General features: G+C 52.5%; 1 protein-coding gene across 1 annotated transcript in view; it reads left to right on the top strand.

Moving 5' to 3' along the window:
• The first annotated feature begins 7,817 nt into the window (after positions 1–7,817).
• The window catches only part of FABP3 (fatty acid binding protein 3), a 29,481-nt gene continuing 22,931 nt past the window's right edge, over positions 7,818–14,367 (top strand). The window contains 1 exon segment of the mRNA XM_075060779.1: positions 7,818–8,292. Coding sequence (XP_074916880.1) covers positions 8,053–8,292 — 240 coding nt within the window. The 5' untranslated portion in view covers positions 7,818–8,052.

Below are 14,367 nucleotides of genomic sequence, written 5' to 3'. Positions count from 1 at the left end.
GGCCTGTGAGCAGAGACCTCCCCAGCAGGGAACCGTCCTGCCCCCCGGCCTGGGCCTGTGAGCAGAGACCTCCCCAGCAGGGAACCGTCCTGCCCCCCCTCCAGGGCCTGTGAGCAGCTAGAGCCGTTCCCCGCCCACGTCTGTGAACGGAGCCTGCCTCAGCGGGGGGCCACCCCTCCCTCCCACTCACCCCCTGTGCCCTGTGAGCAGAGACCTCCCCAGCAGGGAGCCATCCCTCCCCAGGGCCTGTGAGCTCCTTGCCACCCTACCTAGGTCCCTCCCTACCTCGGTCCATCAGTGTCTTGTTTGCTGACCTGCGAGGGGCATGGCTGAGACCTTCAGGGGCCATACATAGCAGCTCCTCCCTGCTTTTCCAGTATCCTCTGTTCAGGGCCCCCCCACCCCGTTGATGGCCAAGGAGCTGTCCTGCTGCTCCCTCAGATGGAGTCTCCCTGCCTCTGGGGACCTGGCTCTGTCCCCAGGAGCTGAGTGCACAGGGCAGCCCTGACCCATAGGCTCCAGCACCCCCTCCAACCTTCTGCCCACCCTCCATCACCAACAGCTCCCCTTTCGGTTCAGAGTTCCCATGTCCCTTGGAGCAAACCCTCCCCTCCTCCAGCCCAGGCCTGGCTTCCGGACTCTTGGGAACCTCTGGGTTGTGCTTTTGTGCGCAGAGCAATTGTCTAGAGGTCACATCACATTACCACAACAACCTGGGGGCTAACCCAGTGGGTGATAGGCTATGTGGAAGGGTGGGTAGAGCATGGGACAGGCAGTCAGGACTCCTGGGCTCTATTTCCAGATTCCTCACTGGCTTATTGGGTGATCTGCAGCAACTCACTTTGCTTTGGTGCCTCAGTTTCCCCATCTGTGACGCTATTGTTGAATTCCGTGGCTGATATGTTGTTATCAGTGTCCGTGGCGTGTCTTGCCAGATAGGAGAGCCGGGCTGGCCGGAGGGGGAGAGTACTGCAGAGCACTTGACCTCTGGAGGAAGGGAGTGGATCCCGCAGTGACGTGACCTCTGAAAGAAGTTCTATCCAGATCTCCCCGCCCAAAAGCCTGGTGCAGATAAGGTGGTGTCTTGGGCTCTGACAAGGAGTGTGGGGTGCAGAATCAGCAGCCAGACAAAATGGGGCAGGGAATAAGGTCTATTTACCCCATTCCCATGGCCCACCAGTTCCAGATGGGAAGACAGTGTCCTGGGGTAACTGGAGAGCATGGTGCTCACATTTTGGGGGTGCAATCCAGGCCAGTGAGAGATTGTGTCACAGCTTGTCCTATAACCCTGAGAGCCTTAAAATGCCCTGCTGCCGGAGCTCCTTGTCTGGACACTCCCAGGCAGTGGAGAAGCATGCCCTGAGTGTCCTGGTTCAGCAGCTGTTACCCCCCAGCCAGCCTCTGGTCTTCACCAGCCTCGGTTACCACCAGCCAGGGGACCCAAACACACCCCAAACTGTCTGCCTGGAAATGTCCAGCCCTGTCCTGGAACATTCAGAGGAATGATAAAGGCCCATTGTGCCTTTAAAGAGACATAAGCACACAGCTTGTTGCTTTGACTGGAGCTAATAAACATTTCATAGCAAACACTGGGATGATTTAGAATAGAAGTAAAACTGGTGTATTTAATCAAAATGAGAGAGGTCTGATGTGCGTTCAGGGATCAGGAATAAAGACAGAAATGGTTGCCAACAAATAAAAGTGAAAAACATTTCCAGTGACTAAGACTTAACAAAACCACAGACTTGGTTCCAGATAAGAGTCTTACCACACGTCCCTCCAGCAATATGGCTGATCAGCCCTCAGTCAGGATCTCCCACAGAGTCTAAACTGCACGGTTCCTTTGTAATCTTAGGTGAGAGATCACGTGGGGTTTTTACCCCTGTCTTGTATAGTCCAGTGGACCATGGAAATGTCTCCTCAAAGGCCAATGTCCCTGCTGTAAGAAAAGGTGCCAGGAAGCCTGATGGAGAAGGTTCCATGCAGGTTTCTTCCCCGCTGGTGTTTTCTACAATGGAAACTGCTCTGTCCCTGCAGTAGCTGACAGACCAATGACTGGCCGCTTGACTGTGATTGCCAATTGTCTCTGGCCTTTGTCTGGAAACACCTGGTTCCCCACTCCCCAGCCCTGTCTTGGTCCCATATTTTCTTCCCATTTGCTCAGTCCTTGGTGTTTACCGTACATGCACCATGCAGGAATATTAACGATCAGGGTGTTATTGGTTTTCCAGGAATACGTCACACGACACCCATTCGACACCGATCATGACACACGTGAATTGGGGTGCACTGAACAGGTCAGGCCAGTGGAAACTCCCTGCCTGATACAGTGAGTCCCCTGCCTTCTGGCACTGGGTTTCTCTAAGGATCACAATGGGCTCTGCAGGAATCAATAGGGGCTGGCCTGCGACCACCTGGCTGCTACAGGTACCACCAGCTCCATCCCACAGTGGCCAGGAGCAAGCACTTGAGAGCTGCTACCTAAGCCGATCAGGTCAGCCCAGTACAGCTGTGGCCACTAACGAACAGCCCTGTGTCAGGCCACGCATGGGAGAGACTCTGGTTGAAGGCCCCTCTTCCTTGCCCCAATTCACAGAGCTAGACTTTCCAAGGCACAGACTAGCAGTAAGGTGACTGCTGCAGATCATGCGTTTGCTAGCGATCAACTGCTCAGTCCTATCTATCATACAGGGCCCACAGCACCTCACAGTCCCAAAGGGATTTTAGCCATGCACCCCTGTGACGTGGGAAGTATCATCCTCGTTTCACAGATGGGGATCTGAGGCATAGCATAGACTACGTGACTCGGCCAAGGGCACCCAGGGAGTCTGTGGCAGAACCATGATTTGAACCCAATTCTCCTGAGACCCAGTTCAGCAACTAACCAGCTAGAGCCCCCTTTCTTTCCATGGCCTGGATTCGGTGGCCATAGACCAGGTAGTCTCTCTGGGTGAGGTTCTGATCTCTGTCACGGTGGTGCAGACCCAGAATAACTTCACTCCTGGCAAGGTAGTTACTCCCAGTGTAAGGGAGAGCAGGCCCCTGCCTTCTGGGCCTCAGTCACCCACAACAGAAGGCCATTGTAGCACCTGCATGAACCAATCATGAGGAGAGGGATAGCTCAGTGGTTTAAGCATTGGCCTGCTAAACCTGGGGTTCTGAGTTCCATCCGTGAGGGGGCCATTTAAGGATTGGGGCAAAAATCCATCTGGGGATTGGTCCTGCTTTGAACAGGAGGTTGGACTAGATGACTTCCTGAGGTCCCTTCCAGCTCTGATATTCTATTAATCCCTTGGGACCATCAGCAAGCAGCCATGACTCCAAAACAGGGCCTCTAGCAGAGACAATTTAAATATGGACAACAGAGGTCTCTCCAGACCAAAAACTAGCATCACAACATAGGTATTCCCCTTGGATCTCAGCTAATTAAATTAACGCACAGTCTTTAGCAGCAACAGCTGCAAGGCAGCTCTACCCTGCAACACCCCCAGGGTGTTGGCCTGGCAGGAGAAGCAGTGTCTGTCTAGGAAATGGGATGCACCACACCCCAGGGAGAAGGGCAGTGCTATTATTCTCTGAGCACAGGCAGGAACCTGAGACCAAGACCCTCACAAGTATTTAGGTTCCTAAATTCCACAGACTTCAGCGGAAGTTAGAACCCTAAATACCTTGGAGGATCTGGGCCCAAGTAACTCGTCTGTGACAAAGCAAGTCCTATCCACTGGGGATTATCACTGTTATACAGGGCAGTGGAGAGAATGCAGAGCTCAAGCTAAGGGTCTAAATAGAACTGCAAAAAAAATAAATAAATCAAAACAAAACAAAACAGAAAAAAAACCACAAACAGTGGAAGAAATTGGCAGGGCCAATTTTGATGCCCCGTTTGTGCTCACTCTGGAGGAATGCACCAGAGATGTGTTTGGTGGCAGGAGCGTTAACTGAATCAGCACACGCTAAGTAAATATTTGGAGCACATTGGCGGAAAGCAATATTTGCCACTTGTAAACATGAATGTTTGCACTGGAAACCTGATACTGACAATAGGGAACAGGAACACAGACCTTCTAGGAGATCTTTGCATCCCATCCAAACTAAGCAAAGCTGTTCAGATTGCAGATCTCAGGTGCTAAGAACCTGAACTACAGAACAAGAGAGAGCTACTGAGATTAGCTGGCAAATCACTTACTGTAAGAAACAGATTCAGAAAAATCATGTGCTGTCTACAAACACTCTAGAAAAAGAAACAAGTGACATTTGTCAAGTGATATATGTGTTCAGTGAAGGGAAAGTGTGGTCAATGCAAGAATTCGTCCATGTAAATCAGCCCTTAGAAGTAGTGAGTTTCTCAGGTCTGAGACAGGAGTCGCTTGTAAAGAACAGTGAATTCTTTACCTGTTGGAACCAATGGGCTTCTGTGTCACAAATCACTGATTTTTATTTTTTTGGTTCATGGGCAAATCTGAAACAAAACAGAAAACCTGGTATCAAAGCAAAATGAAAATTGTCAATTTTTTTTGGTGAATTTAAAAGTATAAACTTTTTTTTCTGAATTAAGCATATTGTTTGGACAAAATCAATGTTTTATTTCACTTTTCACCATTTTCAGATGGTTTTGATTTATTTTTAAAAATAAAATGAAAGGCTATTGTGAAATGAAAAGTCATTTGGAACCAAACAATTGAAACACCTCAATTTATTTCAGTGGATTTGGTAAGGTTTCTCCAGCCAAAACAATCCAGTGAAACCAACACACTGTCATGAATTGCTTCAATGTCATTGTCGGTGCATTTTTTTCACTGAAAAATGTCCTAGTAAATCTGCCCAGCTCAGCTCACCAGCCTCCCTGGCCGGGCTGTTGCAAGGATTCATTCGTTAATATCCAGGTGATGCTTTGAACATGAAAAGTGCTACAAAAATGTTAAGGGTTGTTGAAGTGCTTTGAAGAAAAATTCACTTAGAAACCCAGCGAATGTTTGCTTCAGGGTCTGTAAAATGTTCTTGAAAAATTACCCACATGCTCTTCATAAAGTCCAGAGGTGAATAAGATCCACAGAGCAAAGTCTGTGGGGCGAAAGTCAGGCCCTGGTCACGGCAATGGGAATTTCACCATGGATGTCGGTATGATAGTCATTTACTATTTCTATTCCCACAGAGGCTAGGAGCCATTGTGCTAGATGCTGTACAAACTGAAGGCCAGGATTTCAGCCCTGGGCCACAGAGTCTGTGGCTCAGGGCAGGAGGAGAAAGTGGCTGCTGCTGGTCACAGACGTGGCTACCTTACACAAAGGGTGCAAGGAGGGTGGGGGCAAAGCTGGGACTGTGCCTCCCCGTTTTCCCTCTGTAAGAGCTCGGTGGAGCTCCTAAAATCCACAAGCCCTACGTCAGGCTACACACACTCTTTATACCATGCAGCAGCCAGGCCTGCTAGTCTTTTCAGGGTGCGTAGCCCCGGGGGCAAGGGGGGAGCGGCACAGAGCCTCGGTCACCATGAGATGAAGCCAGGGGCTGATAGCTCCCCTGCTAGCGAGACACACAGCTCCTTACCCCGAGTGACAGAACCGCACTCGCAGAGTCCCAGGCCAAGCTGCTGCAGAGCTCTGCTCCTCCCCAGGGTGGGAAGAAGGAGTTTCTTGGGAAATGAGAACAAAGCTCTCATCTTCCTACATTCCAGCGAGAAACACAAGGCTGAAGCCTGGCCAGAATTACAGTCCCAGCAGAGGGCCACCCTGGAGACGTCCCAGCCGGCTTCAGCTTGCTGCTCATGGGAGCAGGGGGCAGATCAGGTTCAAACTCCACATGGAACCACAGTGTTGCCAGATGCCAGTCATAGGTGGGGTCCCCTGAGCCCCAGTGGGGGCGTGCTGGCTCTCAAGGCATCTCCTGCACATGTACACGCTTGCTCCCCTCGGGCCCAGGGGCCAGCCTTGCTGGCATGCTGCTGCTGCTGCGACTTCAGGTAGAATAGTGCAAAACGAAGCCCGCAGCCAGGACCTGCCACCGACTCACTCCATGGCCTTGGGGAAGCCACTTTGGCCCCGATCCTCAAAGGCATTTAGGTGCCTAAATGTCTTTGAGGATTGGGGCCTGCCTTGCTCTGTGCCTCAGTTTCCCCAGCTGCAATGATAATTATGTCTTTGAGGTGTATGGAAGAAAACCACCATGTGAATGCTATGGACTATTAGCATCTGCACTACACCCAGGTTTACAGAGATGATATCTGGACACCTGAATTCTTTTCCTGCCACGGCTGTGCATCTCGGGGGAGGAAAGGGCAAGTGAGACAATTCTCTGTGACTCACTTTACCTATCTACAGTGTGAGAGTAACGCTACAGTGCTGTGGCTGGAACTGCCGAGAACTGATGACCAGGCTGCTGCGCTGTTTAATGGATTTATAGACTGAGTTAATTGACAAGCAGGAAGTGCACCCAGGCAGGGGAGGCGAATCCTGATTGCCCTTCTCCCCAGACAAGCCAATGCAGATCAGTTCCCTCTGAACACTGGGCTACGTGCCCCTGCTGGGCCTGCTGGGCTGGATTCAAAGTCCTGGGGGTGGGAGGATCAAAAGCCAATGGTGGGGGTTAGACACTCTCACAAGGAGGAGCAGAAACTGCCCCCCATCCATGGTGTTTAGGGGTGCCCTCAGGAAGCTGAGCCTGTCCAGGTCTCCACTTTGGGATGTCAGACCCTGGGCAAAGCAGACAGGCCTCCTGGCAGTTGGGTGGTTTAAATGCCTTCTCTCCTGCTCGGCTCCTGTTCAGATGAAGCTTTTCAGTGACACTGTCCCCACATGGGTCACAAACCCCTGACAGACCAGGCGTCCTGCTGCAGCCTATGCACGGTGGACTGGAGCCCAGAACCCGCTCCGAGAGCAGGACAATTGGAGGATGCCAGCCCCCGGGAGGTAAGAGCCTGAGACCTGACGCCTGAGGGCTGCACTGGGAGAGGCGGCCAGCCGCCCACCGTGACCCCTACTTGCCTTGCCCCTAGGGCATGCGGCTGCACTGGTGAGCACTGATCTATGGCACTAATGCCTTGGGTGAACGGGGCCAGAGATGGGCAATGCCATGTTACAGCTAAAGAGCGAGACCCCTGAGCTAAGCAGGTGAGTGTGAGTGGAGACAGGGCTTAGCCCAGCAAGAGAAGCGGGAAGAAGTGGATTTATACTACTGTGCCCTGAGGTCTGACGGGAGAGAGTGGGAACTCCCCTAACTAACTGGTCCTGGGGGACTGTCTGCCAAATACCACCAGGGACTGGGCAAGTGCCTTGCTTCAGAGGGGCAGTGGAGTCTGCTCAGGTGGAAATCAGGGGATCAGAATTCTGCTCTGAGCTCTGCCATTCATTATGTGACCTAGGGCAAGACACCTCCCCCGTCTGAGCCTCACTTTCCCATCTGTAACATGGGCATAATTATACTGGCTTTTCCTTCATGTCTTGTCTATTGGACTGTGAGCTCCTCGGGGCAGGGGGTGGCTCTTCGTGCGTGTTCACACTCCGCCTACAACAACGGGACCCTGATCTCCGCTGGGCACAATCTGAGCACAGCTACAATACAAATAATCATTCATACATCGCTGCCTAACCCAGGGCTGCATAAGACTCTGAAAAAAAACCCAGAAGATCCAGCCAGGTACTAGGAGAAAAGCCAAGGGCTCTGATTCTTGACTCGCTTCTGCACACTGGGGTGTCACTCTGCAGAGGTCAGTTCATATCAGAGATTTCACTGGGATCTCATCTGAGCAGTAGGGAGCGGCGCACACAGGAGATGGTGTGCTGCAAGAAGAGCCCAATCCATGCCAAGCTGGACTGTTACTAACACTGAGTGAGGCTGGAAGAGCTCTCGCTGAGCTCTGCCCCCTACCAGCCCAGCTAGCTGTTCCAATTTGATGGTTTCTCTGGTAGGCTGGGGAAATATTTCTGTGGCCGCTTGCTCACTCTCCAATCATGTGATTAGAACAGTTATTTAAAGAGGCAGAATGTGCCTAGATTAGAGAGCAGTCTCTTCTCCTCTCCTCAGTGCCAAACGGCAGCTTGCACGGTCACAGGGCTCAGCATGGCTGAAGCTTTCGCAGGCACCTGGAAGCTGGTGGACAGCAATAATTTTGATGACTACATGAAAGCGATTGGTGAGTGACTGGCAGCACGACAGGGGGCTGGGAACTGGGCGGTGCAGTGGACGAGTCTTTATTTAAAAGGGAAAATGATGGCTAGGGGGTTATTCTTTGCCCTGGAGATACAAGGAGAGCTGCAGGCTGGCCAGGAAAAAAGGCAAATAACAGACAGTGAAATCCCAGTATTGGCTGCATTCCCATTGCTGAGCTAAATTCTGTGCATTGTATGTAGGCAAGTGTCTGCTGGGCAGTGGTCTCAGTCAGAAGAGGGTATTTGGGGTAACATTTTAGACAATGATATCTTGTTTTCTCTGTCTATTTTACACTGAATTTCCAGTACACGTAGGGCTGGGGCAAATGTTCCTGTTTGAATAGGGTGACTAGATAGCAACTGTGAAAAAACGGGACAGGGAGTGGGGGGTAATAGGTGCCTATATAAGAAAAAGTCCCCAAAAAATGGGACTTTCCTTTTAAAAATGGAGCATGTGGTCATCCTATTTGGAAATGGAAAATATGGGACAAGTGTTATTGGCAAGCAGTGTTACTTAGTGGGCAGAATGGTTTTTCTATCTTTTTTTTTTTAAATAGCAGTTTTTAAACCTAAAATCAAAGGCAAACAGGCTGCTGTGCTGTATTTAAAATGCATGCACACACGCACGCACACACACACACACACACACACACATATACAAAGAGAGAGAGATACACACACACACACACACATGCCCCTTTCCGACCTTGATGGAGGCATGGAAGTGGCAGGGTTAATCGCTTTGTCACCTGATTTCTCTGGGAGCAGCTTGACCCCGCAGGAGGGTGTTCTGCACGGCTGACAGCTGGATGAGTGTGGGGGGAGGTCTATGTGCAAGAGCTGGCGAGCAAGGTCAGTGTAACGGAGCCCAGCCAAGCCCAGCGCGGATATTTCTACAATCAGACACAAAAGGTTGCAGATGGCCAAGCAAGGCATGGCTGCTGGCCAGGCTCATCACTCTCAGCCACAGTGACTTGCTGCGCCAGTATCACTGAGCTCGCAGGATTCAGCCACACCCATGCAATCCCCTCTGCAGGAGCAAGGGAGGGGGGTGTTAGTGGCCCTTTGTGTCTGATGCAAGATCCGTCCTACCCTTTGCCTTGTCATTGCTCTGGCAATGGGAGCTTGGCTCCACTCAGTGCCTCTCCTCTCTGCCGTGTGCCGACTGCTCAGTGCCAGGCAGCATTTGGAGTCATCGCTGGGCGTAGGCCACCCAGAAACCTGCAAGGCTCGGGCAAGTCAGCTGGGCCCTGCAGCAAGCACTCTGTGCTGCCACGGGGGGGCGCTAGCTATGCGTCCAGCAGAATCACAATGAAGCTGCATGGGCGGAACCGAGGGCAGGATCGGACCCCCCCGTCTCCTCCTTGCGGCATTGGAGGAAAGAGGTTTGCACTGTTCCACTGGACACCCCAGCCGCTTCCAACTCGCCTGGGCTGGGCAGTGCTCTGCTGGGGCGGCTGCTTTGCATGTGTATGACTGCTGGAGCATGGGGCAGACACTGTTCTGGAGCACTGCAGACTCTAGCATCTGCAAAGCATCCGAGAGGGGTTGGCTGACTCCTTGGGGGACCCCTGCCCTGGCCAGCCTGCCTTAGCTCCCCTGAGGGAGATCTGTCCGGGATGGCGAGTGGCTGCTCCAGCCTTCTCCCTAGCAGATTGTGGGATCTGCTGTATAAAATGGCTGCTCCCTTGAATTTGGCTCCCAGAAGCTGCTGCCATTGAATAAACATGGTGGGGTCATTTTCCAGTCGTGCGGGTTGGGTGGGGTCCATGGTCCCCCCCGACTGTGACACTGAACTATCAGGGGTGCAAAATGGCCTGGAATAAATGAATGAAACTTTTTGTACGTCTTCCCATGCATACATGCACATACACACACAGGGAGAAGTCACCTACTTTCACCCCAATCTGATTATTCAGGGCCAACTCTGGCCTTTGATTACTTTGGCGGAAGGGTTTTGGCTTCCTGGGAGCAGAGGCCCAGCTGGCACTCAGTGCAGAGCCAACTTTGGGCTGCTACTGAGGGAAGCCAGACAAACGTGGGTGAAGATTTTGCAGAAGGGCCTAGTGATTCTGGGCGTCCAGCTGGGCACACCTTAAAGAAGAGGGTTTGCAGAGGATGGGCGCTCAGCAACCTTTTAGGTGTCTCAGCATGGGCCCCCCAAATCACTGGTGAAAACCATGCTGCCGTGGGTTGGCGATGGTCCCTTGCCCTCTGGCTCAGTGGGAAGCCACTCCACCTCACTGTGACTCTGGGGTGCCACTCCCTATCAAGGATTAAAGCCGCAGCCTTTAGGCAGGACGGAGCAAACAAGCAGACTTAAGGCTCAGGCCCATAGGTGGGCAGAGCAATACAGAGTCTTGCGTTCCAGCTCTGGCAGACAGCAGACAATGCAGGCCTCTTGTCCTAAGATGAGGAGGCTGCCACCCCAGAGGGAGATTGGCAGCAGGGGGTAGGGGGACCCGGGCTCACCCTACCCCAGCTGGTCCCAGCCCAGTGGTGGAGTGTTCTGCCACTTGACCAACAGGGATCCGCCTAAAACACACTGCCTGGGGTTCAGGCAACAACAGAAACCAAACTACTCTCTGATGTCCCTGGGCTACTTCCTACTCTCCCACTATAACATACCTGCGGCTTGGGGTCATCTCCCATCTCATTGGGGTACATGGTGAGTGGCAGTCCTGGCAGCTCATCACCTGGTTTGGTCTCCTCCAGGAGCAGGGCAGGGCATGGCACAGCGTGGATTCAAGTCCAGGGATCTGCAGTGGCTTGGAGACATCTGCTCCATTCCCTGGCTCAGACTCAACTGAGTTAGAGGCATTGCCTTTTATACTTTCTGTCTTGCCCCTTAACTTCTGGCAGGAGGAGTGAGCCCGGCCTGGCTGCAGTCACCGGGATCACAGAGTGACTCTGAGACATTCCCCTGGTGTTATCTGGACCGTGATCTGCTAGGTCACTCCAATCCTTGACTCTGGGAGCCACACGTACCCTGCTGTGCTGTGAGAACCCCCACTCCTGGGCTGTTCACACACAGCCTCTGGCATGTAAGCTGCTCCTTGGATTGTGCAACTGAATGACACTAATCAATATCACCGGTCCCAGACACAACCCTAAGAACCTCCATCTTGTAGTGTCCAGTTATGCCTGCTGGATGCTGCAAGCTTATATGAGTTCGTCAATTTAACAAAGAAATTGATATGGACCAGGCTTGTTATCCCAAGAGGAATTTCTGACGTGCTTCAAACCAAACTCACTGCTTCAGGTAGAATAAACAAACAAATTTATTAACTACAAAGATAGATTTTAAGTGATTGTAAGTCAAAGCACAACAAGTCAGGAGTCAAATGAAATAGAAGCTAAACACATTCTAAGCTGATCTTAACACTTTCAGTGCCCTTACAAACTTAGATGCTTCTAACCACAAGCTGGCTGGTTGCCCTTCAGCCAGGCTCTCCCCTTTGATCAGCGCTTCAGTGGCTTGGTGGTGGTGTCTGTAGATGAAGGTAGAAGAGAGAGGAAGAGCACGGAAAATGACTCTCCCTTTTTTCATGTTCTTTCGTCCCTTGTGGCTTCCCCTCCCCCGCCTTCAGAGTCAGGTTACCATTACCTCATCTCAGTTTCAAACTGACCAAAGGAAGGGGGGTGATTCACTTGAGAGTCCAACAAATCCTTTATTGCTGCCTAGGCCAGCATCCTTTGTTCCTATGAGGCTGGGCTGGGTTTGTCCCGTACATGCCTGATGAGGTGTGAACTGCCCCTGTGCTCTTGGACAGTTTTTGTCTGGGCTTGTTTTAAGCCATGAGGAGACATTCTCAGCCTCATAACTATACATATGAAATTACATCCTGTAACATCACTATAACAACAATGCTCAGTGCGTCATGAGCCTTCCCAAGGCACCCGACATGACAAACTTTGCACTGGATCCCACACCATCATATTATAAGGATGAACATGGGGGTGCACGGTGGTCCCACAAGGTAGAGAACGTCACAGACTCCTTCCCCTCTACGTCAGTGGGAGGCCACTCCGCCTCACTACACAGGTCCACTTGCTGCGAAGCTCTGTCCCCTCCAGGGGTGTCTAGGCCAAACAGATCGACTGATGAGCCTGCACCGGCTGAGGAGAGCTGGGTCTTGTAGCTTGGGCAGTAGAGGCTGATGCATCAGGAACCAGGCTCCCAGGTTTGATCCCTGCTGCTGCCAACCCCCCCAGGAGTGTCAGTGTTACACGAGTCATTCTTGGCCCAGGCTTCCCACATCCCCAGCTGTCACGTGCAGGGCAGGCTCCAGGTTTTCTGCTGCCCCAAGCAGGGGGAAAAAAAAAAGCCGCAGCAACACAACCGTGCCGCTCCACTATTCGGTAGCAGGTCCTTTGCTCCGAGAGGGACTGAGGGACCCGCTGCTGAATTGCTGCCGAAGACCCAGACGTGCTGCCCTAATAGCGGCTGGAGTGCCACCCATTGGTATTGGCCACCCCAAGCACCTGCTTCTTTAGCTGGTGCCTGGAGCCAGCCCTGGTGACATGGTCCCTGCCCCACACAGCTCAGCCCTGAGCAGAGAGGGTGCAGATTAGACCGTCTCTAACCAGTGGTGGTTTCACGGTGAGAATTGGGGCTAACCTGCTTCTGTCCCTGCAGCAGTTACTGCTACATGTCCCGAAAGAAGGAAACCAGGCACTAAGTCGCAGGAAGCCAAGCCCTGTTGTGCGTTAATAAGTGCACGTTTGCTCAGGTGGTCCCCCCAGCTGAGCCAACATTTGCTAACCGCTGGCCTATTGCGGGATCACTTGCTGCTTGCCATTGACGCCCTGGCTCCCAGCAGCAACCGTGCAGCCCTTTAATCACCTCCCAGGTGTTGTGCTAAACATCAGCCCTTGTGCCTCAGCCATAGGGGCCAAGTGATCCTGCTGAACTGCCCTGGCGTCGAGGCTGGAAATGAGTCTGGTGCATGCTTGGGAACAGTGCAGCTGCCATGTAGACGAGTGCGGAGATAGTGGACATTGGGCCAAAATCTGCCCAATGAGACAGCAGCTGGGAGCTTGCAGGTGTGAACGCAGCAGCACATGTGGATGCTGGGAGAGGATTAGTGCTCAGCACAGCAGCCCTGATTCAGCAAAGCACTTGAGCACGGGTGGGGGGGCTTTTGTCCCTGAATGAACCTGATCCCAGCTTTGCGTACAACAGACCTTCCGTAAAGGCACTCTCCAGACAAAAGGCCTGCAGCGTGGGTCCCACAGACACACCGAGCTGCAGCTGTGGGGGGAGATGGGTGCACCTTGGAATCACACAGACAGTTTGTTTAGTGTGGGAAACCCTCTGTCTCTCTTTCCTCACTGCCCCCTCCTCGGTGCCTGCCCTATATCCCCCCTGCTCTCTGCTCTCTTACCCACTGCCAGGCCATGGCAGCTGCTCACATTCCTCTGGGCACATCTGTAACCACAAATCCATTGCTGCAGATGGCCAGATGAGGGCTAGGGAGCCTGCCATGCTGCTGAGCGCTGAGGACCAGCGCTCAGTGAGTGGAAAGGAAGTGGAGCTGGGCCACTGAACAGCTGCCAAAGACCAAGCCCAAGGGCGTCTCCCATTCTTACTAGTGTCCGGAGGGTTGTAAAATACTGACTCTGGGATTCGGGCTATGCAGGGAACCCAGCACAAACGCTGATACATTTCAGAGCACGGCTTCTCTCCAGGCTTTGTTCAGCTGCTCGCTGGCAGTGATTTGTGGTCAGTGGGCCAAGTTTTCCCTCCGTTAGTTGGGAGGAATGTCCCTCGAGAGCTGTGATGGGAGAGGCAACCACGGAACCAAGCGCCCAACTGAGATAAGTGAAGACAAGAGGCACCAACGATCAGGAAATTGTCCAGTGCTTCCTGGAGAGCAATGGATGTTATTTATCAGTTGTGAGTCAGTACAGCTGAGGGGAGAGATGACTTGAGAAGGGGACTTACAGCTACTGAGATGCTGGAGGGCAGGCTCCCAAGCTTTTGGTTGTAGGAGTTGGAAATGATCACAGGTGTGTCGTCGCACACTTGCCCGTGCCAAGGGGTGACCCACGCAGAAGGCCAAGTGCAAGTGCCTAGTGTGAACCTGTTCTCTCTGGCTTTGTCTCGCAAGAAATAGAAAGGAGATAATAGTTCCCCAGGAGTGCGTGGGGCGTCACCCCTTGGCATCGATGGGTGGGAGCGAGGGCAGAATCAGGCCCGATGTGTCTTGTGGGCTCCCATTGG

The sequence above is a fragment of the Chelonoidis abingdonii genome, chromosome 25 (genome assembly GCF_003597395.2).
Source record: "Chelonoidis abingdonii isolate Lonesome George chromosome 25, CheloAbing_2.0, whole genome shotgun sequence".
In the NCBI taxonomy this organism is placed as follows: domain Eukaryota; kingdom Metazoa; phylum Chordata; order Testudines; family Testudinidae; genus Chelonoidis; species Chelonoidis abingdonii.
This window is presented reverse-complemented; position numbering and strand designations above follow the sequence as displayed.